We start from the raw sequence: 27,837 nt of genomic DNA on the forward strand, positions 1-27,837 counted from the left end.
AAAATACTGTAATGTGGAACCAGGAACCTGTCATTCACTTATTCACTATAATGGCGTCTTTCTAATTTTTCTTTCGCAATTAAAAGTTTGGTCTAAATTAAATCCGGAACAATTATTAGGACCATCTTTGCACTTTACTCTGTCTTTTCTTTTTCAAATAAGAATCTCATGAACATATGTGACTCGGAAAAACATGAGTGAAAATGGGGAGAATAGGAATGGCAATTTGCCCTCACGGCCTCAAACGCATAGGTGCCGTAGAAGCGGGGAAAAAAAAAGAAAAAAAACCCACGTTACTACTGCTGAGGCGGCAATGTGACAAGAGTCAAAATTTAAATTTACTTTACAGATGGAATAAATTTTCCATGTCGTGTCGCATTTAACAATTTGCAACATGTTAATTCACGCAAACTATCGTCCTGTATCAGCGGCTGTGACTTATATTTTATATTTAAAAAAAAAATTCTAATCGCGGCCGGCATCCTCCCGTCGTCATCGTCGTCGTCGTCCCGTTCCCCAAATCACAAGCACGAAGAACACGAGCAGAACAACCACTTGGGCTGGGCAGACGGCAAACCGCAGAGCGCAGAGAGCAAGCCACCTGCCGTCCTGCCCACCCACCTCCTCGTCCCCAATTTCGCCTACTCGCCCCAAACGCCTCCATGGCGGACGCGGACGCCGAGCTCGCGGCGGCCGCCGGCGACGTCGAGGAGGCTGCGCCCTTGCTGGTCCCCGGCCCCGGCGCCCGCCGCGCGTCCGCCTCGGCGACGGCGGCCTCCCGCGACGTGCACCTGCTGAGCTCCGCCTTCCTCTTCGTCTTCCTCGCCTACCACGCCGCGCAGAACCTCCAGAGCACCGTCAACACGGTACGCCCAACCCACCCAGCCGCTTCTTTCTTCTCGCGGCCGACCGGCCACGGCCAGCGCCGCTGGCGCTGCTCCGCCAGACCAGAGACACGTAGCTTAGCTCACCTCGCCCGTGGCTTTGGCGGCCGTGCTCTCTCGCAGGACGAGAACCTGGGCGACATCTCGCTGGGCGTGCTCTACACGTCCTTCACGGCGTTCTCGGCGGTGGGCTCCGCGGTGGTGCGGTGGATGGGGTCCAGGCGCGCGCTCGTGGTCGGCACCTCCGGCTACCTCGTCTTCATCGCCGCCAACCTCGCACCCTCATGGTAAGCACACGCTCGCACGTGCCTCCTGCCTCCCTCTCTGTTCCTCTGCAAGACTGCAACTGCAATGCGGCTGCGGCGGCAGCAGCGCCGCTGATCGGGGTTCACTTTCCCCGTCCCCGCATCTGAATTATGTCACTCATCTAGTGCCTGTAGCAGTGTAGCAGAATCTTGGGATAATTTAGGCAGGTGTAATCGAGTCTCTCTGAATCCTGACACGCACTTCATGTGACGCAGTGACGGTAGCTAGGGGACGTGGACCAGTGCTAATTTTAACGGATCTTGGATGGAATTTCTTTCCGGAAACATCAAGGAAGTTTACACTATTTTAAGATGAAAACAACGGACATCTGATGCTAGTTCCACATAGAGGGGAAAAAATGTACTGCTATGATTGAGAGTAGGGATGAAAACGGTCGGAAACGGTATTACAGTATAGAAAACGAAAGCGGTCGGTTCGGGATATTTCTACATTTTAGCAATTAAAGAGTACAACAAATGGTTAAAAATGGTTGCGAAACTAATTGAAAATGACAAATTTTTATGTTTGGCAAAATTCGGAAACGATATCATAATATAGAAAACAGTATCATAATATAGAAAACGAAAACGATCGGTTCAGAATATTTATGTACCATTTTCATCCCTAATTGAGAGGTGTGGTGATGGTGCAAACTCGGCAAACATTGGGCAGTTCAAGTGTCTTTGATTGCGGCACGGAGTGACTACAACCAACCCCATCGTTTTAACGAGCATAAATAATGGCATCCATCAACCTGTTCGGTTGGCTGGTTCGTATCGTTGCTGGTTCGTGAAGAAGTACTGCTGACTGGTTTGTGTGAAAGAAAAATACTGTTTCGGCTAGAAATTTACGATCGTTTACGACAAGCCACAGCCAAACGAACAGGCTGCATAACTATAAAATTATCTTAAAACTATATTGGACTGACAAGGACATTATGTCCTTTGAGGGAGAGGTTTATATGACATCCGTCTAGTTTGTATTTGACCAATGTGTGTTGATGTGCGATCGTGGGGTGGTAGTATTTGATTCACTCAGCGTTAAGAGCAGATCTGAGTCGTTTAAACTTTGGGGAATTACAAACTACACTAATAAAGATACGGGCTTTACTCCCGGTGGGGAACCCGTCCCGGTTCCCCACCCGGGAGTAAGCATTCGGGACTAAAGGGGGTCCTTTAGTCCCGGGTCAGGAATGGGGACTAAAGGCCCCTTTAGTCCCGGTGGGTAACACCAACCGGGACTAAAGGTCCTCCCAGCTTTAAAAAAAATAATGCCTCCCACCGCTGCGTCCCGTGAGATTCGAACCCAAGACCTCATGCATTGCCTCGCGCGTAGCTTACCACCCCACCTACACAACACATCTGACAATGGATGGGATGCTTCCCTTTTGAACTAACCCATCGGGGGACCTTTAGTCCGGGTTGGTGTTACCAACCGGGACTAAAGGTTGAGGACTTTTAGTCCCGGTTGGTGGATCCAACCGGGAGTAAAGGTCCACCTTTAGTCCCGGTTGGTGGTCTCCAACCGGGACTAAAGGTCCCCTGCCACTGTGCCGAGCGCAGTAGCCGTTGGGCAGGGACCTTTAGTCCCGGTTGGAGACACCAATCGGGACTAAAAGTCTCTCTAGTCCCGGGCGCAAAAAAATGCCGGGACTAGAACCCATTTTAGCCTCGGATGAAAGGTCTGTTCTCTACTAGTGCTATATGTATTTGTAACGTAAAATGTGATCTTTATCACCTCATAAAATTTCCAAACGAAAACTCAAATTGTACTTTAAGAATCAAAAGAAAAAGAGCAAATCTTGTTAAGAGGTCAAACTAACCGATTTAAATAGTTTGGAGGAGTTAATATGTTAGTTTATGCGGTTCTAGACTTAAGATAAATTTGGACTTTTCTCTAAAAAAGTGACTGATCCAAGAAGCACATTATTATTGAATCCACTAGGTGAAAACTTCAGACAGTGACAGAAGCAATAGTAATGTTAGTGAAAGACATCATCAACACGCATCATTTATACTCCATCCGTTCAGAAAAGAATACAATTCTTGTTTTTCAAGGAATAAAAATATACTAACATTTATGATATAAAATAAATACTATTAGACTAATTATTAAATATATTTTCGTAATAAACTGATTTGAAGACATAAATGTAAATATTATTTACTCTAAACTTAAACTACTTTAATGGATACAGATACCATAGTTCCGCTCTTTTGTGGACGGAAGTAGTAGGAATACTTCCTTAGGTTTGGGGCCAAGCGAGACCGTGAGACCCATTGCTTATAACAACGGCCATCACTGCTCATGCAGGTGGCAGGCATTGGTTTCAACGGTGATTTATAAGCTTTGTTTGGTTGACAGGGGTAAAATCTACTAGGGGATCTTATCGTTTGGTTAACAGGGGTCAGATCTCCTAGGGATCCTATCTAGGGAGGGATTGAGTGGATCTCAGACATGTCACTCAATCACTTCGGGGTGATCCCTTGAACCAAACACACCCTTGCGTCTTCGCCCCTGGAGTTTGTTTCACGCCGTTGGACACATGGTTTCATTCCCTAGACGAAGAGACGGGAATTGATCAGGCTACAAACACGGCCAAACTGAACCGAACCGAACACCCATTTTTCTGGTAGATCGGGATTCTCTCTAAGTCGAGGTGGTCCACGGGGATAAGCCCGCAATCCTAGCCAATCCCGGCCCAACCAAATGAAGTGATAGTTGGCTCAACAGAGACATGCGTATGTCTTTTTTCCACCACTTTTTTTTACTTGACGCACACATGTAAAAATGGTTATCCACTCTCTCGTCAACCATCTCAAAATAACTAAATCCCTAGTCGCGAGCTCATGTCCTAGTGTCTCTGTTATCTACCACAAATGCACACACGCCACCTCTGCCCCCAGTGACCTCTGTGCATGTTGGATTCTTCCTCATTAGTGATCTCTAGTTCCACACGGAGCAGTCCATGAGCGTGGGCACCTCCGCTTTTTTTCCCTTTCTCTGAGGATGGTGTGGGCATCATCGAATGCTCCTCTTTGTTGGGTGTGGCATGGATTCCGATATCGGCTCTTCTAGATCCCCAAGCACGTGCCCGGTGCCCCCATCATTTCCAAGTTAGGCTTTCCCTTATATAACCCTACAATGCATGGATGGATTTGTCATTTCTCGAACCCTAGAACACATTGATGGATTTGGTCTTGATAAATGTGTAAGATGATGGATTGGGGATGAGACACATACTTGAATGAATTAGGGCTTCAATGAATAGGATGGCTTAATGTTTGTATGGGTTGTTGTTAGGACTTGGTTTCGATAAATAAATGTATGGATGACTTAGATGAGTTGCTGCATTAGGGCTTACATGCATGCTTGGATGGATTATAATAACATGACATTATATTTGGGGTGCCATATTCATTATAATTTTCCTCATGTACTATACTTCGTAGATAAGTGAGCCAATTATCCTTAGGTATGTCAATCACTAAGTCGCTCATCTAGATAGCAATAGCATTGCTACTTTGTTATGCCATGCAAAAGACCGTGAAAAGTTTGAGTTAATGTCTCGTAGGCATTTATGACCTAATACATAACTGGAACAAGTCTACACTAGGTAGGACTCAAGTAGTCAAGTTATTGTTTGAATCTAGTTGTGAGCATAATCTTATGTGGTGTTTGGTTCTGGGGACAAGACAATGAGGTTTTCATCTTCAGTGGTGTTTGGTTAAGGGGCGGCTACGATGGAAGCATCCTGGGAATGGGCCTCCAGCCTAGTGGCTGGAGCTCCTCATTAGCACCACAACAGGCCAGGATCGAATCCCCATGAGGACAAATTTCTGGGCTGGATTAAAAAACAAAAAAAAGGCAGGGGTTCACTTTGCTGGCGGTTCAAAAAAAGGATGGAATCATCCCCAATATTTCTCTGTAGAGAATGTTTCCCTAAGACCTGGACGTCCTCATCCCTCGTAAACTGGTGGTCCAACTCGTCCCTTCGTGGCACCACCATTTATCCTTTTCATCTTCATATCTCTTGCCAAACTAAAATAGGGATGATCTTATCCCTACAACAAACAGGTGGTCTAACTCGTTCCTTCTTTGCACTACCATTCATCCTTTTCGTCTTCATCCCTCTTACCAAACCTAAAATAGGGATGATCTTATCCCTCCAACAAGCAAGGAGACGTGTGGTTTTTTGATTTAAAAAAATTGGCACAAAACCATCTTGTCTAGTCTCGAACCATACACAACCTTAGATTCCTCTCTGGACTTTGGTGGTTCCACCAAACGTCACAAATAGGTCTCGAATCAAACACAACCTTAGATTCCTCTCTGGACTTTGGTGGTTCCGCCGAACGTCACAATATGTCTTATTGGTTGCTTGCATTAGTCTAGTCTACATTAGATGCAGCATAACCTAAGCTGGCGTAAACTTATGCAGTGTCTTAGTGTTTGACTGTTCTGCACAGTCAAGACGTATTTGATAAAATTTCGTTTGGTTGCTTACATGCATGTATAATCACTTTCATGTTTTAGTTGAGGTCTCATGTTTTTGTAAAGATATGGAAGATGAGAATATTTTGTGTGTGCACCAGATTGTTTAAGACGATTATGGTGTACCAACTAACACAATATTATATCTGCTTTGAGCATCAAAGCATTGTGCAGGGATGCAAACCTACGTAGTAGTCTGCATTCTAACCAAACACGAGCAAATAGTGTGCGTGAAATTGTGAGTGCTCTTGACGTGTCTGAAGCGGTTGGAGTAGAGTAGGTCTCGCGTCAGCATTATTGGGTGCTTGCGTGATTCGACAAGACGCGCCACCTGACAAATGGCGCTATCAGTCTGACTGTCTGAGTACGATATTTATCCAGATTCCAGAACATAGGAGTAGTTTGGTAAGTGCATGGATGTGATTATGAGTCCAACGGCGGCAGCTTTAGATATGCACAGCAAAGGCCGGCGACTGTCAACGTCGCGTTGGCAGAGGGTCCAAGAGAGTGCCAACACGGGTGCAGGCCACTGCTTTACATACTGCTGATTAGTGCTGCAAAGCCTTCCTATCGTCGGTCGTGGAGTGATAAAAGTTCTGAGGGAAAACAGAATATGTCAAAGAAAAATTGCAAAACTTAAGGAACCCGGAGGGAGAAGGGAGAGATCTCAACGTTACACTTCCTATCTACTCGCTCTCGCTCTACTTTTCTAAACAAATCTTCTCTAAGAAGGCTGCCCCACTACTTAATGAATCTCATGGGCCTTGTCCTGGCTTCAAAGAAAGACTTTTTGAAATGTCTCCCTCTAGCCTTTCTTGGGAAAGATCGACTAACTCGAAGCGGAAACTTGAAAATACCAATCATCGCTAACTGATTCTAGCTAGCTATTCCGAGAAAGAAAGAGAAAATGGTCTACGGGCCTATCACTTCGATAGCTAAGCCAGCTACTCATCCTGGGTGGTCAAGCACAACATGTCCAATTACCAAAAACTCCTTTACATTTGTGAACCAAGAAAGTTTTCTACTTGATTGGCATCCATCCACATGTTACCAACAACATATCATTCTCTATCGAAATTGTCAAGTGGGATCGATCCCCAATGCTCTTCTTTCTTCACATCCTACTGCTCCACCGTGAGACCCAGCCCAATGGGCCAGTTGGGCCAGGCCAGACACGAGTACTGTAGCATCGCAGAAAACACTGTAGCGCCAGAATTAGTACCACCTCGGAAGCTGAAGTAGAGCCGAACCAGCTTAAAAGTCTAGACCTGGGAGGCTGTTAACTCCGGATCGATCCTTTTGCGCGAAGCGAGGACGAAAGCGCAAGAGAGTTAATTAGCAGGCGTGGTTTATTCAACGTGTAGAGTGAATCTTAGCCGTCATCCTGGGTCGGGGCGTTACATCCGCGTATTGGGGGTGAGTTCAGGTCTCTCATCTTTGAGGGGTTACGGTGCGGATTTTGCTTGGATGTGATTTTTTTCATTCGGGATGGGATTGAAGGACTATTGGAGCTCCCAAAATCCCTAAAAAACTATAGTTTTTCTGTTGGGCGTGGGAATTAGAGGATCAGTGGAGATGCTGTTATATACTCTTCAAAGTATTAAATTTATGAAAAGAGGTTGAATCGGTTAAGTACGTAGTGTATGAGGGGTACGAGGGTGGTGAGACATTTGCAATAAATTACTTTGAAGAGACTCAAAATCAAAAGTACACATAGTATTGCTTAGGGCGTATTTGGTTCATTCATAGCCAAAATTTGTCACTTCAATGTTTAGACCATAAATTTTTAGACCACTACGACTCGTCATACTTCTAGCCCACATGTCATAGCCCACACTTCTAGGGCTTAAGTGTGGTAAACAAACATTTGGTAAAGGTTGGCAAACAAGTGTGGCTACAACACGTGGTCATCGGACAAACACACCTTTAATGACATAAGATTTCAAACTGAATTTCGTTTTTTTTTTCTCATTTCCGCTTGGCTTAATCCAGATTAAAAATGAGTTCACAAGAAGCCACAAAAAAACTTTTTTTTTTGGCGACGATTTCAGATCTTGGTTGCCGTCTAATGATCCAAAGTATCCGTCTTTTCCCCGACAATTTCAGATCTTGGTTGCCGTCTAATGATTCAAAATATCTGTTGTTTAGCTTGGATAATGATGCGAGGATACTATCCACTTGGAAAGTTTTGGGAGATCCCCGAGGCCACGTGCGCCGTCCTCTGAATAATCCATCCGCAAACGGCAAGAAACATACAAGAACGCACGGACAAAAAGCGCAGGAAATCATCACCAAGCGGCCGCTACGGACAAGCCAGCGAGCCACTGCCCTGTGGGGCCCTTCGACACGCCCGGCCGCCACGCCTCGTCTCGTCTCCTCCGCTCTCCCGCGCCGGCCACCGGACCTCTCCTCCTCCTCGATGCCCCCAACTATAAGAGCTTCTCTCCTCAGTCCTCACTTCACTGCGCACTCGACTCTCGCCCCCCACGCCCGCTGCCCCCTTTGGCCGCAGCCATGGACGCCCACCGCGAAGACGAGGAGGCCGCCTCGCCGCTCATAGCTGCGCCGGCGGCCGGCGGTCGGAGCCACGCCGCCGACGCGCACGTCCTCTCGGCAGCCTTCCTCTTTGTCTTCTCCGCCTACAGCGCCGCCCAGAACCTCCAGACCTCCGTCAACACCGTACGCGGCGGTTCTCCCCTCTTTCGTTCGCACTCGCGGATTTCCGATCCCTCCTGTTCCTGTGTTGCTCGTTCTCATCAGTGATCCACGCGGTGGCTCGCGGTGCAGGAGGGCGACCTGGGCACCGTCTCGATGGGGACTGTGTACACATCCTTGACGCTCTTCTCCGTGGCCGCGTCGCCCGTGGTCACGCGTATAGGTCCCAAGCGCGCGCTCGTCGTCGGCACCAGTGGATACGTGCTCTTCATCCTCGCCAACCTCGTCCCGACATGGTGCGTGCGTCTTTGGTCGTGTATCGCGATCCTATCTGGCAGACACGGATGCTGTGCTAGTGTTTGGGGGGCGTGTGTTGGTTCGGAACTGGACGCGTGGTACCTGTTCGATAAAAGGACCCTTGGTAAAATGCAGGAAGCGTTCGTTTGGGTTAGAGATGAGTGCCGATGCTACTTGATAAACTCCTGTCTGATCGTGTGCTGTAGTCGGTCTTGGGTAGCATTTGTGTGACATTGCCCCTCGGGTGATTGGGACATCTATCAGTTTACATTGCCTCTCCACGGCCACATAACAAAACACCTCAGGCTCAGAACTATTAATTTGCCTCCTTGTTCAACAGCTAGATCTCCACGGGCTTTTGGCTGGTGTTCTCCCGGCTATGATCTCACTTTGTCTGATCTGAAACCTCTCTGATTTAATTACTTGCTAGGCGATGATGTTCATTTGAGTTAAGTGATGAGTGTTTATTTCTACTTGATCAGCTCTTGTTTGGTAGTGTGCTATAGTTTGTATTTGATGGAGGATGCACAAAATTCAGTCCATTGAAAGGTCTAGTCCATGTCGATGGGAAATAAGGTAGTATATGTGTTATATTTCTACACAGCCCTTCTCCTGTCAATAAGTGACTTGGAAGGGACTCTGGTCACGGGATTCTTAATAAAGTCTATCTGAATTTAGGGTTCATGGTATCTTTTGGGCCTCTTCCCATTGGGGAATCTCTCCTGGTAATATACCAGACAAGCTACCAGGGAAATGGTTTTCCTGTTTCTTTGATACTAGAAGACTACCCCGCGCGTTGCTGCGGGATTTTCTTAAAAATAAATCTGTTATATACATAGTATTACTATATGGTATTCTATATACTGTGTATATATATATGAATTTGACTTGCATGTTATTTTATTGTATTGAATTTGGTAAAAATCGATAAGCTAATAGAAGAAAAACCAATAGAATATTTGATTAATTATAGGGGAATAGGTGATGAAACAAAGTATTGCACATGATTGATATGGGCGTACCCAGTGCAGAGAGCTCCCGCTCTGTGCGGGGTCTGGGAAAGGGTGTCAGTGGCAAGCCTTACCCTCGCCTGTGCAATGCGAGGAGACCGCGACTCGAACCCAGAACCTTCCGGTCACAAGCGGTAAGACTCTACCGCTTACACCAGGCCCGCCCTTCAACACATGATAGAGATGACGTGGAATTTTTTTGTTATTAATAAGGGATGACATGGACTTAGTGGGGAATAATGTGGACACCTTGCATAAAGAGATAGAACATCTAGTGTGTCACTTAGTGGAAAATGATGTGGACACCTTACATGAAGAGAAAAATCATCTAGTGGGGTATAGCTTTATAAGAGTATATAGATAGATGCATAAGTTGTTTGGACATGGATAGCCTTTGATCCTATGTGATATGCTTCCTAATCTAGTGGGTGTTTCAGTTGTGTGAAATGCTAAAGAAAGTTACAGTACATTCAACATGGTGCCTCTCATGTGATGTTAACTTAGATGACAAAATTTCAGGTACACAATGGTGCCAGCTTCACTCTACCTTGGTTTTACTGCATCGATCATTTGGGTTGGGCAGGTAATGCTATTACTTGGATTTTCTAATACGTATTATTCCCTGTTTCTTTCCACCTCAGGCACCTATACATTCATTGCAGGGTACATACCTTACATTAGCTGCCCTCAGTCATGCAAGAGAAAATAATTTGCCCGAGGGTCCAACTTTAGGGAGCTTCAATGGGGAGTTTTGGGGAATGTTTGCTAGCACACAGGTACAGTTTTCCAAGAGCTCCTCTTAATCAAAACATGCTCGGAGATATTCTAGTATTAATTCTTCATCCCTAAACTGAACTGTATTTCTCTCTGGATATGTCTCCTCTGCAGTACAATAGTTTCTAACTTGTACATACATGTGAACTATGTAGGTGATTGGAAATCTGATCTCGCTTGCTTTGCTGAGAAATGGAAAGGTTAGCATCACATTGTAATATTTCAAACTGTAGATTCTTTTTACATTTGGCTTTGTGTTCTTGATAATTACAATCAGTAGCTAGAGCTAAATTAAGGTTCATGACTTACCCTATAGTAGCATGATCTTCACTTGATATTTTTTTTATAATGTTATGTTATTACTTGTGAGATGCCATCTTATTTGACCCTCTGTTTCTTATATCGCTTCAGGATGGTGGAAGTGTCACAGGGAAAAATCTTCTGTTTGCTGTGTTTCTTGGTTTTATGATTGTAGGCATTGTATTAATGTGTTTACTTTCGAAAGGATATGAGAAAAGAAATAATACTCCAACACATTCCTCATTTGGAGCTATGTTAAAGTACATCATCGCCCCACTTAAGGACCAAAGAATGCTTCTTACCATTCCTCTTATAGCATATTCAGGTTTACAACAGGCATTTGTATGGTATGTAGTCTATATCAATTTCAACATCCATGGTGGTTCACTTCTTAGTAAGCATTTTTCTAAGACAGTTCTGTGGATTTTTCTGAAGGGCGGTATTCACAAAGAGTATTGTAACACCTGTTCTTGGCATCAGCGGCGTTGGTGGAGCCATGGCAATTTATGGTGCAGCAGATGTAGTGGTAAGTAAAATGAAAATGAGCTACTTGTTGAATGACTAACCATCTTGTACCTAGACAGCGTTTATCAGATACTCCATTCTGCCTACCATTTTCAATCTACATTCTTTACTCATTTTGCCCTGTTGCTTCCATTGCTTTAGGCAATAACCTCCGAAGCGCACTAGTCACACTAGCAACCAATGCATATCTTGTTTTCCAGTTATCTGCAACATAGAACTATACCATTTGAAGCTACTGAAAGAAAAACTGTACTACGTAGAACCATACCTGATTCTTGGAACATGGCTGGCATTGCAGTGCTCATTGATTGCTGGACGATTAACCTCAGGACTTCGCTCAGCAGCATTTATAGTTTCTGTTGGGGCTATTCTTCAGGCCGTAGTCCTATTCTGGTTGCTTCTTTTTTACAGGTTTGATTTCTGTAAAAGCCATTATGCAATTGTGCCTATAACTGCTACTGTGATTGCTTATAACTGCTACTGTGATTGCTTACTCACCTTTATCTTGCCCACAGTCCAATGGATGGACTGCTTGGCACAGCGATACCACTATTCATAGGTGCCTTGTGGGGTGTTGGTGATGGTGTCTTGAATACACAGTTAAGTGCATTACTTGGGCTGCTGTTCGAAGATGTCAAGGTAATCTTGTTTTAGTGTTTTTGGTTTGGTGTTTCATGTACACATATGGACTTTCATCTCATCTGCTGGCATATGAGTTCATTCTTTTGATATTTCAAGGGTATTATAGATTTTTTTTTGTTTGCTGCCGTAGCTACTTGTCCTCAACAAATACTTGAATTTGACACCATGATCAATGCAGGAGGCTGCCTTTGCACAGCTGAAGGTGTGGCAGTCGGGCGCCATCGCAGTCATCTTTTTCCTGAGCCCAAGCATCGCGCTGCAAGCCATGCTTATCCTGATGGCCACGGCCCTCGTCATCTCCTTTGGCTCATTCCTGTTCCTTACCATTGTCGTTGAGAAGTCATCACCCGTCATCGCCTGAAGTGAAACCATTTCCCGATGTCCAGACCGGCGCCAGTGTGACTTTGTCAATATTACCAGTGGCCTGAGCAGCGCCGTTGTTGTATGATTGTTTCCACTATTCACCATAAATGCAGCATCCATCGAGTGCGATTTGTGGCGCAGTGGCACCATATTACGCCATTGGTTTCAGGCAGCCATTATCTGAACCGAAGCTGTAGCAGCAGTCCGTGAAATGGGGAAAGAAACCGTCGATTTGGGCACACTTCTTGCTTGTCAGTACTGGTCCTTTCTCCTTTTGCATGTCTGCAGCAATGTTGTTGTTAAAAAAAAGATGTTGTAAGAAATGTTCTTTCATTTGGACCACAGGATTCGTTGTAAACATCACATCCAATGAGAGTTAATGGTCTTGTTGTTTTCTGCTGGACATTGATCATGAAATTCTCATTCTCATGTTTCAAAAGAACTCGATGTATTCTCATGTTTCAAAATAGCTCGATGTAGAAGATCAGAGGGGCTGGCAGCAGTGGCCTACATATAACATTGTTCACTGAAGGACGTGATACTAGTAGTTAACCACAAAAGTTTTATACAAATTCTTTAATTCCTTACATGTATGTATTTAAAAAAAGCTGTACTGAAGCAAGCATGGTTTGACATGTATTGCACGGAATTTTGTACAAGTTTTATGTTGGCATTAAGTCATTATCTATCATATCAGAAAACTCTGACCTGGAAAGAAATGTCTCTACGCAGGTCGTGTCAAACGAACCTCTCAAACTACTGAAGCATACATGTGAGCTGAAATTTCCTTGAACATCGCTCAAACTATTACTCAAGCATGGTTTCGCTTGTGTTTCGTTCCTTGACAGTTGGAAGTAGAGACATTTCTAAAAGAACTCTACCCGAAAGAGTTTTAAAAAGGACAGTATCATCAGGTTCTGAACTACAAAAGTAGATTTATTTAGATGGGCTAACACTGAACTACAAAAGTAGATTTATTTAGATGGGCTAACACTGAACTACAAAAGTAGATTTATTTAGATGGGCTAACACAAAACTTAAACTGAATTGTTGGGCTCCTCCCCGAGGAGAAAGAACCCTCCAAAAATAGGCGTATGCTGCTTATTGCAGCGGGCACACGGTATTCTTTAGTAAAAGGCGAAAGAATAGTTCGCTCTGTACCCACTGCGCAGCTGTGTGCTCTTCCAACATCTCCTGGCTCTCGTAAATAGCAGCGCTTCCTGTTTCTGTTAGCTTCAACAAGCGGTTTGGGACTAAGGGAAAAGCGTCGGCCGTGCCGTGCCCACTGCTCGCGCTGTCTACGCTAACGGGACAATGGCCGAACTGGCCGGACTGCACTGGTGATGCCCACTGGCCCAGCGGACTGCGCGACCTAGGCAGCCGCTTGCTATCCGGCCCAAGTGCTGTGAAGCGCAGGGGCGCTGGAGCTGCCGGGCTCGCCCACTGCTCCCCATTCTCGCTCGCATGCATTTATCATTTCCTGTTCCGGCAAAACGAAAAGGTTCAACCAATTGGGGAAAGTTTTATTCTGCATAGACACACAGATTCAAGATCCCAAATATATAGACCTTTTACGAGTCATGAACTTGCAGAATTTTGCCAAGACCACAGTGCAGAATTTCAAATGAGTAATTCCTCTCCACACTCACAGATTGGTTGTCAATTTTTGGTCAGATATCAGTTACTTGCATGTTCTGGTGATTAAAAGGAAAAGAAACCGTGTGCAATCATTAAAGCATGACCCACCAAATCAATTGAGACCTTCATAGAGCTCCAGCTCAGTAGAAACAGGTTTTATTTTACCATACGGAAAAGTAAATTATATTGAATGATGGCAAAACAAAGACTTCACACTTTATCTATCTACAGTTTGCAACCAACCAAAACAATGGGACAGTGTAAAACCCATCACATCCCAATCTCGTATTCTCCTTTTCCACTGCAAACATGTGAAACTTGTCCAAAACTCTTGAAAGTGTTAAAAGTTGCAAGTGCAAAGCCTGCTAGATACCCCTCCTGAAACTCATGACACTTGCTCCAAACAGGATATCGTGATTTAACAATGTTCACAAAGCATGAACAGATTAGAGCTGCTGTCAGGCTACAAAAGCGCACAAAGGTGCACCAGATTAAATCTGCCATTTGTTTTTCTCTTTCCTCAAGGTACTAACTACCAAATCAAAGCCGCGCTCTTCGCCTCAACTGCTTAAGCACTCTTTTCCATGGAGACCTTAAAACTGATTCAAGGAGTAGGTTGTCCATCATGCAGCTTTGTCTTCCTCTTTCGGCCAAGAATGGAAGCCTTCTGCAGCCTCACTCCACCGGCTCGCCATTTCTTGAAAGCAGCCATCGATTCTCTAGCAGATTCAAACACTGGTCCAAATAAAAAAAGGGTTAGCTGTTGTAGACAAATGCCTGATGATGTACAGAGGACATATTTGCATACCTCGATTTTCTTCTTTTGTAAAGCGTGGAACGAATTTGGGCATTGTCACCATGGAAGAACTGTGAGACTTGCTTAGAACCTCTTTGTACCTACTGGTGAATGCATAGCGCAAGAAAAGGCCAATGCTCTTGTCACTCACCCTGTAAATGTGACAACACAGGAAAGTAAGCAAAATAAAATCATCAGACCTTTTTTTTTGTTATGGGATAGAAGCCTGACTAACAAATTTCCTGGACCATAAGTGGCACTGAGTCCAATGGAAGTGATTCATCGAGGGAATAAATAAACTAATTTATTTCAAGTGATACAATCATATAACCAAATACATAACTATCCAGAAGACCAGAAGTTCACACTAGTATTAAGTTTGAGTCCTTTTCAACAATCCATAACAGTTTTAACATCCATAAAAATTGATGGCAAAACACCAGGAACACAAAGGTTCATGAATGCCAGATTATGATAACATAATTAAAATAGCTACACTGGGTCATGGGAAAGGGGAACACTTAAAATAGTTAGAAGTTTTGGAATGCCATAATTAGTTATGTGGCAACATGAGACAAGTCATTTCAAAGTAACCACAAGTTACTAGATAAACTTGTGCCATCAAGGCATGTTTATCAGATTATTATGATCAAATCTGCACCATGGTGGTTCAGTGGGAATGTGGGATCAATCATGGAATCAGTACTCAATTAATTTCCAACATATAGAAATAGTACTGACAGGAAACAGGGACTGGTGGTAATGATGATAGATAGCAGTGAGCTATTCTCCATCATATAGAATCGACCTGACTATCTCTGAAAGGAAATGCAGCAAATTGCTAGACAATTGAAATACAGAAATAGATATTCCACTATGAATTAATTGCTTTCCAGGATGAAAGGACCATGCTTTTGAAAAAAAAATACAAGTGAAAACATGTTCTTTTGTGGGGAATAGATTGATCAAATCAAACCAAATCAAATGAAATCAGTGAAACAGTCCAAAATAATAGGGAAAATAACAAAATGCTAGTATTGTCACCCAGATTGATCCTAAGCACAAAACTACCCTAACCTGTTTATATCAATGTTCATCACATAACAGTTTAATAGGCATAGAGAAACTGAATGCTACCCAGACACCCGTGCCTAATAATTGCACCTGTGTGGGGTTCCGAGTGGTATCTGGCATGTCCAAAAAACTTACTGAATTGGAGACACATACCCAAGCTGGACAGTGACACCCACACCTGTTCCTATGCAGCCCTGACCACAATATATTATATTACCCGCATATATTTCTATAATATAAAATGCTGTCTAGTCATAACAAGAATTAACTAAAGGCTATAGAAAAGGAATGCCTCAATAGGGATGACCTATCCCTCATTGGAGGACACAAAAGGAAGCTTGCTACCAGACTTGATTAACAGTCAGATGATAGTGAGCCTAAACTACCAAACTGTCAACTTTTACAGTAGCTTAACCTGTTTATATCAATGCTTATCACCTAACAGTTGGCATAGAGACTGAATGTTTTGACTAGACAAGTCAAATGTGTAGCAAATAATCATTTGTATTTCAAACCTTAGAAGCATTATGCATTAGGGCATGTTTGGCTTGTACCTCAAGTTAGCCCACCAATTGTTGGTTAACCTTCCATAAAGTATACCATAGTCCATATGAACACATTGTCCTACCCAAAAAGCAAACAGGCAATCAAAACCTTACATCAGAATGGCATGACATACAGTTGCAATAAGCACAGGATGGTGGCAACCTTGTCAGCCACAGTGGAACCGATGCAGACACATATTGGTCAACAAAGAGACAAGTAGATTAGTGTATTTCATAAGATAAGGGATTAAAATTTCTTTTTGGTTAGACATCCCAATCTATAAAGGCTGTCCCAGTGGGCTAGGTTTGCACTTTGCAGCACCACAGAAATAAACTCCTCAAAGTTTCAGTTAGGTCAAAGCCTCCGGATTCTTGTCATGTCTGGGTACTAGTACCACCAGTGCCAGAAGGGCAATCCATCGCCCTGCACCTTTCACTAATTGATTTGATCCAAGCCTCAAAATCACTTTGTTTGCTGATCCCCTCTCCAATTCCCTCCATGCCATATCAGTTTTATCTTTTCCTTAATAAAGGGGATTTCAGGGGCATTTGGGGTTGGGAAAGAAAAAAACAGAAGCAGCACACTTGAGAGCTACTTGAGCCATTGAGCTATTCTGAACAATCAGCATGGCATGACCACTGCTAGATTCATAGCCCAAAAGAACATTAAGAAAATTGAAAGCAAAGATAATGAAAGCACATTTGTTCAGAACCCCGGACTACCAATTCACCAATGGACCACAGGGGAGACTCCACCCAGGTTTTGTTCTAAGGTGATGCCTTCAAACCCAGGTGGGACAAGAGTTCTGATGACTCCTAAAGTTCAGTGCTCTAACCGGTCCACCGTGAGAAGCTTGGCTCAATGAAAATAAAGAATTCAATGTTTCAAAAAGTAAGAAAAGTAAATAAACTGAGAAAACCATGAAATCTATGATATGCATGACTAAAGTGGTGAGGGAACTTACAAAGGAACAATCTTGCATCCTAACTCATAAAAGTATGGGCAAAGAACCCTCAAATCCACACAGGCTGCATCAGCTTGGATCTCCTTCCGAGTTCTGCAGTATATATAAAATCGAGACATCAGAATTCAAATTTGTTAGGGGCATACTGCAGAACCTATGCTTCACACACTAGTTATTAATAGTCAAAACTCCCACATTCAGCAATCCTCGAGAGCCGTTTGAATCTCCAGCCAGGAAGATTCATGTCTTCAATAAATTCGCTCATTAAGTTATATGAGTAAGATCTGCAGATATTACTTAGTGGAAAGCTACAATGGAGGCAAGAAAAGCCACATCATTTTATTAAGTTGTCAAAACGAAATTACATGTATGTTTCAAACTAAGAATACTCTGTGCTCTCCCATTCTTTGCTGTTGCTCTAAGAACTTCTGTGTATGCAGTAATGCCATAAGAGACACTAAAGAAACCTACCTCTGTGTGAAGCATGGAGGTGGATTTATTGACACCGCTTGTTCCAGAGTTAGCAGACCATGAGCAAGCCAAAATGGGAGGTCCACCTTGGCACCCTTTTCGACCTGGATATAGAAGAAAAGACTCAAATCCACTTTTATACAAGAGAAGCATCCTATTAACACTTTTAGTAGGATCCACTATGCAAAGCATCCAATTCCCAGTTGGGGCTCATGACAAATACGCAGACAGGCCAATAAGAATTAAGAAAGTGGAGTAATCCAAATCAGTGTGAATAAGTCAACGAGTACATAAAAAAGGCTCTCAGATAACCATTACCCAACAACTGCATAAATCCACATTCAGGAATTATCAGGACATCAAGAAACACTTATTGACATGTGTACACAGGTCGAGCACTAGAAGCATTGGTGCACCAAATTAATGGGCTGACACTTACACAGTTACTTTCAGCACCAGGATCTAGCAGGCCAACACCATTGGCAGTTACTTGGAAAACAACTGAAATAGGCTGCAGCCAGAGCAGAAACTTATACTCAGCACATATACGCAAGCATCACGCAAGAAGAGAACACAAAAAATGACATCTGAAATTACCTCATCCTCCATGAGGATGTCATCGATGTCGTAGTAATTCGGCATCTGACAAAAAGGACAGGATCACAATTCTGCACCTCAGGGGCGGACCCAGTAAAGGACATAGGTGTACACATGGTGACATGGACACCCAATAACTTTAAAAAAAAATGGAACTCCGTAGGCATATAAATACATGTATTGATGTATACACTTCTAGTACACCAGATCCAAATACAGATAGATAAGTTTGGATCGGCAACTCGAATTTGCACAGCAGTAAGGGAACAGGTGGACGCTCGTCGCCAGAGAAGGGCCTGACGAGGCACAGGGCACCTGGCGAAGGGCGGCAGCAGCGGCGGCCGCTGCCCAGTTATCGGTGCCAGGCCTAGGATTTTAGGTTTGGGTATTCGAAATGTGAATGTGTGTCTTTTTTTTTTTTTTTGACAACCTAAACTCCTAAAGCCTAATATTTGGCATTTATAACACAATATAGTTCTAATCGTATAATATATAGCAAATATATAACACACAATTGAGCATGATTTTATAAATTCATAGAATTTGAGCACAACTTCAAAATTGTTTAACAATTAATATATATAAGTGCCGATAGTTCAACAAACTAAAGTGGCATTGTGCGCAGCGAACCAGAGAGGTAGCGCACCTGGTCCCGACTGGCGGCTGGCGCACTCGGAGTCCTGGTCTCGCCTTCCGCAGGCCGCTGCGGGCTGCGCGCCTGTGCCGGTGCTCCCGGATTCCCTCGCCGGCAGGGGCTAGCTAGCTGCAGCCGCAACTGGAGTTTGCCGCGGCGCCGCCGACCGCCCAGTCGCCCACCGCACTGGTGCTAGGGTTTGGGGTCGGCCGGTTGGGGAATGGAGGAAAGAATACCGGAGTCGGGAATCGGGAGGAGCAGCGACTCAGCGAGGAGCCGAGCGCGAGTGCGCGGGAGACGTCCATGTCTCCTGGTGCGGGAAGAAAATGCGAATTTTGCCGGTAGGAGGCTTTTATCTGTATACCCTTAAAAAAGATGCCACACTTCTACGTACCCCTCAAAAGTTGGTCGTCACCTACGTGCCATCGCTCGAACTTTTCTTTTCTCTCATGCCATTCCGTCGGCATTTGCTCCTAACGGTGGGTAACGGCTCTGGAGAATGACTCAATTGCCCTTGGGCTTGTATGAGTGTCTGAACTTTTTCGTTTCCCCTGTGCCATTGCCAGGCCAATTTTCATTTCCTCTGTGCCATTACTGTTCATCGGAGCCCGGCCAAACTATACTGATACTGTTGACACGTTTGGTGTGGCTGGCACGCACGCGCGCACGCGCGCCAAACTATTACTGTCCACCTCGATCGATCGATCGTATTCGTCCGCACGCACGCGCACGGGTCGGCGGGAGACGCCGCATCGGGATCTATAGTTTGATTAATTATTTTTCTAGATATATGTACGGCATGGAGTACATACGTACTAATAATGTAGATTATATGGCCGGGAGTAATATTCTTACGACGTATAGTTTGAGACGGAGGAAGTATGTATCCTGTTGAGTTGTCTGCCTCCATCAGCGATGCAAAGACCGTACTCGATCCGAACAGTTGTCTCGTGGCAGATTTTACATATATATATATATATATATATATATATATATATATATATATATATATATATATATATATCTCCGCGTGCACGCCAGGGGGAGCGTCGACAGCGACGCCACGTAGTCCTCCAGCGCCTTGTCGGGGTCGGCCGTGATGGCGGCGCGGTCCAGGTCCGGGACGATGATGTGGTCGTCCAGGTTCACCGTCGTGCAGACCCACCGCGGCTCTGCCCCGTCCATCACCTGCATGTTCCAACGTGCATGTAAGTATTAGTTCTAATTCTAAAGTAACACCAACTTGTATATTGCAAAAGAAAAAAAAAGGAAGAAAAACGTATATACTCGGATGCTGTAGAAGCGGGGGTGGCGCGCGAGGGTGACAGCCTGTGGGAGCTAGCCAGCTAGTAGTAGCACACAAACCGCCATGACAGCCTGTGGGCAGCCGCTGTACAGGATGCCGCAGTACTTGCCGTACCGCAGGAACGGGAGGCTTTTACCTGTGTACCCATACGTCAGTAAAACAGCTAGCATGCATGTCGTGCACTGTTGCACTTTGCACTGTCGAAATTAATTGAACATGTAAACAGACGAATCGACCTCGCAAAAAAAAAGCATACACCGTACCAGTGCACCAACAGTATACAGATTAATAAACAACAGTAGTACGTTCAATCAAAGTACTGTGCTCAGTAGTACGTGTACGTGCATGCATGGCCCCTGCAGTTCATTTCTTGAAAATATGTGTACGTGCGTCGGGCAATGATCCAGCGCCTATCCCCTCCAGTAGTCCTCATTGCAATGGCCCCTCCAGCGCACGTTCAATCAAAGGACCGACATGCTTGAAAATATGGCCCCTCCAGCGCTGGTGAGCTATTTTTGAAAATTTCACGTATCTGATGTGTATTTGTAATTTCCATGGTTATCAAGTGTATTTTATTATGTACTCCTACAAATAAAAATATATTATTGAAAGAAAAAGAATACAAAAAATTTTGTGGCCTGCGCCGGAAAAACAAGCCCTGCTCGCCGTAAAAACGAAACCCAAAACGGCGTGCGCTGGCTCCAACTCCGTCCGCTGGCCCACAGGTCACAGGCCCCCCGACCAAACCACCCGAGCCGGCGCCAGCCTAGCCCACGCTGTTGGCCTCCTCTCCCAGTCGCTGCAATGATCCAGGGGCAAGGATGGTATTTTTCTAGTCCGGTCCCACATGTCAGAGCCGCCAAACGGTCAACACATAACAGAATGCCGACGGAATGGCGTGAGGGAAAAGAAAAGTTCGAGCGAGGGCATATAGGTGACGACCAACTTTTGAGGGGTACGCAGAAGTGTGGCATCTTTTTTAAGGGTACACAGGTAAAAGCCCCACGAAATGTGGGCTTAGCTCTTTTGTCACATCGAAAATGGGTTTCATCATTCTTAAATTTAGCATAACCGCTAAAATGCTCTGATCTGATTTATAATAATTATTAATTATTCTTTTTACTTTATTCATACTTCCGTTCTGATTTTGCTTCTGTCGACACAGAATTTTCGTCCCGTGCCGAGGACACACGCAGCAAGCCGGAATGGTTCGGTCGATGGAGCAGATTCGTCTAGCTTCAGCGCAGGGGTGGTCGATCCTACGCGATCCTCCCGAGACGTGCCAGTCAATTTGACCCTGCAATTGACAAGGAGAGAAAGTTCATCAGTAATTAAGGGCGGAACTTGCCGGTGTTGCCAGACAGTCCCAAATGTGCGGCTATGAGAGCCGATATAAAAGAAGATCGACTAAATAGTCGATTCCAGTATATTCATGAGAATAAATCAATTAGAGCTCATGGGGTTATGTAAGAAGAATAGGTTATCATTCAGGATAAAATATCATTAATCGAACAGATATTAATCAATGGCAATAAGATATCAACAATGATCGGTTTGTGCTGAGCCAATGATTATAATTAACCGAACCCCTTTTTATATAAAGAAACAATTCAACACCACTTAGGGGGTGTTTGGTTTCTACAGGAAAATTTTAGTCCCTGTCCCATCGGATGTTTGGACACATGCATGAAGTATTAAATATAGACGAAAAAATAACTAATTGTACAGATTGTGGCTAATTTGCGAGATGAATTTTTTAAGCCTAATTAGTCCATGATTTGACAATGTGGTGCTACAGTAAATATGTGTTAATGACGGATTAATTAGGCTTAATAAATTCGTCTCGTAAATTAGTCTCTATCTATGTAATTAGTTTTATAATTAACTCATATTTAGTTCTCCTAAATAGCATCCAAACGTCCGATGTGACATGGACTAAAATTTAATCCATGGAACCAAACACCCCTTTAACCATTTAATAAAGATAAATCTAATGAATATGTTAGATCTCATCTATCATCATGACCAGTGGAACATGAGGCAGAATCATACAGGCCGTAGAAATAACAATAGACTCGACGACCCTAACTCATTACTAATATCAGTGGCCATGAGGCAGAATCATGCAGGTCATAATACAATAATAAGATCATGGGGCTAACATATCTTTCAACATATCTTTACTTCAACGGTCTCATGATGCGAACTGTTCGTGTAAGCGCTCGATATCGGCTAAAACAGCCGATTCAGGCATAACGCATAATTAAAGTCATGCCTTACCATGAATAAATCTACTAAATATTGATCCCCACTCCACGGTGCTAACAGTGGGGTGTGAGGCAGAATCACACAGCCCGTGATAACGGGCCGTGGAACGGTTCTCTCTAGCCAATAGATCTACTCAAGACGTAACATGCCTTAACCGCACGTTATACACGATTAAGATTGATGTAAAACAACCGATAAGACATAATTTATCGTTTAAGGTGTAGATTGTATTAGATTGGATTAGTTTTAGGTTAGCAAACGATGGGTCAAATAAGATATAAGGCCGATCTAAATCAATCTCAATCGGGCAGAGTGATATTGTTGTAATTAGATAAATAATAAAAACAATAAGCAATATCGGTAACTTAATGAATCTACCAAAGACTATCATTCTAAGGTAGAACCGATAACTTGACCTTGATCTAATTCAAGCAGTGGGGTGTGAGGCAGAATCACACATGCCATACTTGAATTAAACAAGAGTCGATAACTAGTTTATACCAGAGCCGCAGTGGGGGTCGACCGGATCGATGCAGCCATACGAACAGAGATATAAACCATGACGGTACTTACAGACAAGCAGTTGAGGTCGACCTGATCGATGCAACCATACTCGCCGAAGAACTCGCCAAGATCTACTCTACTCCTACTCCTAAGAGGTGGTCGAAGCCGAAAAAAGTAATTGACTTGTATTTGGATTGATTGGTTTCTTTTTACAATAGCCGGGGTTTGGTATTTATACCTAGACCCTATGCATGACTCCTATCTAAGCATGACTTATTATAATTTTTTACCCTAGAGAAAATATTTCTAATTTAAGATAACTTGGACTCTAATCTTTCTCTTTTTGTAGAGTCCGACATGCTTCGTCCTAGCGCCAAACGTAGCCTTTATTGTTATCTGCTAGCGCTATCTGTGGAAAGCCGATTCTATTTTCTGCATTTGAATTAGCTGGTCCCGATCTGTACGTAATTGATTCCTTGGTGACATGATCTTGGGAGCTTTCGGGTCCCTGTAACATCTTTTTCCAAATTTTGGTGTAAACACATGCCCCCTAATTTTGGAATAAAAGTAATTTTATTCTAAAATTATTATGTCTGTATTCCTGATTGGTCCACAATCACGGGTAGAGAACCTTGATCTAGGGTCCGCTGTTTGTCGTTGCCTATGTCCACCCATGAGCCTATGCCTCAAAACTTTTTACAAGAGCGTCACTGCTTTATGTGCACTTGGATTCATCTTTCCAGGCCGGCTATAAATGCCTATCCAACCCTGGCGAGAGCAACTCAACAATTCAGCCATGCTTTTCTTCCATCTGCTCCCTCGAGTGCTCCCGGTTCCACTGGACCCTCCATGGTCTATTTTATGAAGATTTCAAGCGGCTAGAAAATTCTTGTGCATAGGGCGATTGTATCGCTTATTCTAGCGTCTCGTTGGGCAAGAAGATCAGTCATTGTGGTTAGAAGAATTCTTGTGATATCACCTGAGTCTTCTCTCCATGCTCACAAGGTTGTTCTAGTGTTTGCAAGAGCTAGAACGTGTGATCATCTTCCCCTTGTTGCTCCTTCAAACGCCCATTAGGACAGCCTTAGGCTTCTTTCCCAAAGTTCCTCAATTTATCGAGAAATATGTTGAGCATATGTTAGGCGGGCGAACTTTCTTCTTTTCTAGTATAATTTATTGATGGACCAATGCGACTTGGTTCACAATGAGTGTCGGCCTTGTGGAAATCTGGACTCCTTTCAATCCAAAAAAGTTCTGGTGGGTTAATCTCTGGTCAATGTATCCACCCCACGATATTTTGTAATCTGGGGAAGTAATTCGAGTCCGTTATCTCTTCGTTATCCGTCCCCTAAATTTCTGGAGTGTTGATCCGTTTCCGTTTTCCAATTTCAATTTCACACCTCCATCGAAACCTATCTTCTTGCTTTCTCGGGCTATATATACGGGCTTTGGCCGCGAATCAAAAAACAACCCTCTTTGTCTCAACCCCTCTTCGTCTTCAGTACATCCTCTGCCTTTCCATAGGTTTGAGGTCATGGAGAACAACAAGAGGTCTGCTGATAAAGCCCTCAATGGATCCACATCATCATGCCAACGCCCTCGTCGTCAAGAGGATGCATCTTGGGGTGCTCCCATTGCCTCAGATCAAAGGACGAATTCCGCCCAGCCCTCGGGGTCATCTTTGGCACCAATCTACCGCCAGCTTCCTCATCACTTGAGGCAACAGATTAGTAATGACGATCTGCTGGCCTCCATCGATCAGACCGACTAGCATCTAGCCAACTGCCTCTCCTGGCAGAATCCGCTTTGGCCATGATTGAAGACCGATCTCCCCCCGAGGTTGGCCTGGTGAGGGAAAGGTTGGTCAGGGCTGAAGCTAGAATCATGGGTGAGATGTCTGCCATTATTTCTCTATTTCTTCTTGATTTTACCCTCAAGATTTTTGATCACTCTTTCCTTGAATATTTTAGATCTAACTGCTCAGTTGGAGAGTCTTCGATCAGCCGTGGATTATGTAGCGGGATTTGTTAATACTAGGGGCGCCGTTCCGGTGGTTCGCTTGCATGACATCCCGAATCGTGTCAGGAAGGTCGCCCTTCATGGCGTTTGTCATGGCGCTGCCATGGCATTGGCTGCTGTATAAGCCCGTTCGGGCCATAATCTCCAGCTTCTTCCTCATGGTTTTCCAGACGCAGTGCACCCTAGGGAACATGAGCACTTGGTTGAAGATTTTATGAACGCCGTCGAATCTGTAGCTTTCAATACTCTGGCCGACGATATAGTAGGCAAAGTGTTTTCTGGCCCATAGCTTGTAATAGGTGATGTTTAGCAAATAACTTCCTCGCCTTGAGTGGTTTCTCATTATTTCGTGCTTCATACGCATCATTTTGTTTGTGTTTTCTTTACTTCTATAGGCGATACACATCGTATCGGCTTTTACTCCTTTGGGTTCATCTTTTGCACTAGAGGTGATATCGGCTATTAAAGCTATCAACCGAACAGATCTTTATCAAGTATTGATCAAAACGCTAGGATAATATTTCTTTAAATATTTCCCATTGATTGCTCGGCCAAATTCTTCCTCTCCTTTTAATGTTTCCAAAATATAAGCATTACCAGGCGCACAATGTTTGATCCGATAGGGTCCTTCCTAGTTAGGTGACCATTTGCCGAATTTATTGTCCTTTGATCTGATCGGCAATTTTACTCTCCAAACCAAACCTCTCTTAGAGAATTGCTCATTCCTGACTTCTCAATCATAACATCGCAATCCTTGGTTTGTTGACTTCGATGCTTTTCAAGAGCGCGCAGCCGAAGGCAGCACAAATCTTCCAAGTTATCCATCATAAAATTCTTGTAAACTTCAGCATAACGCACCTCAATCTGGTTTAAACTTCCCAAGGAGAGACTGTACTATGGCTATGCATGGGTTTACAGGGTGACTCCATCAGCCCTTTTACCCTTAGTCATTAAGGGTAATTCGTTTTCAGCCTTCCCGAAAGTTGTTCTTTGTTCTGACTGAAGAACCGATTTTGAAAATAGCCGATTCCAGACCCTTGGCTTTAATTTTATCTAGGTCTGAAAATACAGCCTTTATTAAGGGAGCCTTTCGATCTTCCATCCTTAGTCATCTGGCGTCATATTCTCTTCGACATTGGTGAAGTGGCGTTTTACTTTCTATTAATTGTGGTTGCCTTTTGCGCACCCCAAGGCATCCGCCTCTTCGCTTCATGTCTTCAAATACAAGTCGAGGGCTTTAGCCTCAAACACATATCTATCTACAACTGATCCTTCGCTTCCTTCCATTTGCCAAAACCCTACAGCGGTTCCCTTCATCTTTTCTGTAGATCCAATCATTTCTCATGGCCGTGCGAAGGTAATCGAGGTAAGCGCGTGGCAGAGGAGATCCTGGCATAAGACATGCCGATGAACCAGCATCTCTGATGCATGAGGTGAGATTGGCAACCTCTATTCATGATGATGATCTATCCTGACTCGCCTATAGGTTCATTGTGAATGACAGCCTTCATCCTTTTCCTAGGACTGACAAACCCGCTGATGCTGCATCTTCCATGCCGGCTTCATCATCGGGTTCTTCCAACTCATATGACGGTAATGATGCCCGGAGCTTCTTCCAAGAATGGAGGGCGGCCAAGGACCGCTATTCTGAGGCGATTTGGAACAACTACCAACTAGAGATTCATCTGGGAGTCCTCCAAGCGGCCCTTAATGCGGCTGAGGAGGAGGCCAACGCCGTTTGAGTGCGGCTGGCTAAGTCTGACGCTGTGGTAGCAGGTAGGATGAGCTCTATGAACGTTTCCATTTTGGTTTCCGTTGCCTTTGTCTTGATATTCTTCTGCAATTGCCAGCTCAAACGGTACAACTAGAATCCCTCTAATCGGCGGCAAACGTGGCTACGGACGCCGTCAATGCGTGGGGTTTCCCCATTGACGCTCGTCTCCAAGACATCCTAGTCCGCGCCCAGGAGATTGCTCTTCACGATGTTCGTCACAGCGCATCGGTGGCACTAACTGCGGCATAGGTCCAAACCGGGCATGATCTCCACGCCATGGAGGTTGGCTTCCCAATTGGCGATGACCCTGAGGGACATGAAGATTTGATAGAAAATTTCACTACAGCGGCGGAGGCCATCGTGGACATCACATCCACTCAGGATGTGGTAAACAAAGTCTTTGATTAGTTTGTACTTAGGGTAATCTGATGAACAAAGACTCCTGTTCTTTTATGAATGTGCCTTAGTGCAATGCCCTTGTATATGATTGCTTTTGCTTTTTGTTTTTTGCTCTATCGGCGATACATATCATATTGGCTTTTATTGTCTTTGAAGATTTTCATTTTTTGAACTAGAGGCGATACCTTTCTGGTACCGGCTATCAGAGCCGAGAACGAATCGGCTATCAAATGTTGACCGGGTGTCAGGATAACGTACCACAGAACTTTTTATATCAAAGGTCGAACGATTAATGAACCCAGGTCAAGCATCCTATTAAGCGAAACAGAACTTCTTAAGAAATCCATTAACTCTGAATCGCACTCACACTTTGACTCAGTGTTCACATACGTCAGCCTAAATCCATCTCTAAGACTCAACGCTTATTTTTCCTTTAATCCAATGGCCGATGTGAAGTCGTAATTTTTCTACTAAAACAAGCTTTCAGAGCCAATTGCTTGCATCGGCTGTTGGCTTTCATTGCTGATCTTAATGAAGCCTCCTTCCCATGACTTGCCAGAAAAACATTCGAAGTCTCCTAATTCCCAAAAGACTGGA

General features: G+C 44.1%; 2 protein-coding genes and 1 non-coding gene across 4 annotated transcripts; 1 reads left to right on the forward strand and 2 right to left on the reverse strand.

Annotated features, from left to right (window-relative positions):
• Positions 1 to 490: 490 nt before the first annotated feature.
• On the forward strand, positions 491 to 12,718 carry LOC136504244 (UNC93-like protein 3). Of its 2 annotated transcripts, none has more exons than XM_066499100.1 (10): positions 491 to 866; positions 1,008 to 1,171; positions 10,166 to 10,229; positions 10,309 to 10,422; positions 10,576 to 10,620; positions 10,832 to 11,067; positions 11,156 to 11,246; positions 11,544 to 11,656; positions 11,761 to 11,884; positions 12,066 to 12,717. In XM_066499100.1, the coding sequence occupies exons 1-10, from the start codon at positions 663 to 665 to the stop codon at positions 12,246 to 12,248; spliced, it is 1,338 nt and encodes a 445-aa protein (XP_066355197.1). In that variant the 5' UTR covers positions 491 to 662; the 3' UTR covers positions 12,249 to 12,717. The 2 variants fall into 2 exon arrangements, with proteins under 2 accessions (XP_066355197.1, XP_066355198.1); XM_066499101.1 differs by lacking the exons at positions 491 to 866; positions 1,008 to 1,171 and adding exons at positions 8,005 to 8,363; positions 8,472 to 8,635 and having other exon boundaries at positions 12,066 to 12,718.
• Positions 12,719 to 13,305: 587 nt separating this feature from the next.
• LOC136506320 (U5 spliceosomal RNA) lies at positions 13,306 to 13,424 on the reverse strand. Its single transcript, XR_010771533.1, has one exon. It is a non-coding gene; the product is annotated as a U5 spliceosomal RNA (small nuclear RNA).
• A 673-nt stretch (positions 13,425 to 14,097) lies between these two features.
• On the reverse strand, positions 14,098 to 19,311 carry LOC136504901 (DNA replication complex GINS protein PSF3-like). Its single transcript, XM_066499942.1, has 7 exons — positions 18,983 to 19,311; positions 18,337 to 18,381; positions 18,179 to 18,250; positions 17,740 to 17,843; positions 17,269 to 17,361; positions 14,697 to 14,836; positions 14,098 to 14,623 (listed from the first exon to the last, which is right to left on the reverse strand). The coding sequence occupies exons 2-7, from the start codon at positions 18,379 to 18,381 to the stop codon at positions 14,493 to 14,495; spliced, it is 585 nt and encodes a 194-aa protein (XP_066356039.1). The 5' UTR covers positions 18,983 to 19,311; the 3' UTR covers positions 14,098 to 14,492.
• Between the last annotated feature and the right edge of the window lie 8,526 nt (positions 19,312 to 27,837).

Source organism: Miscanthus floridulus, chromosome 14 (genome assembly GCF_019320115.1).
Source record: "Miscanthus floridulus cultivar M001 chromosome 14, ASM1932011v1, whole genome shotgun sequence".
Classification (NCBI taxonomy): domain Eukaryota; kingdom Viridiplantae; phylum Streptophyta; class Magnoliopsida; order Poales; family Poaceae; genus Miscanthus; species Miscanthus floridulus.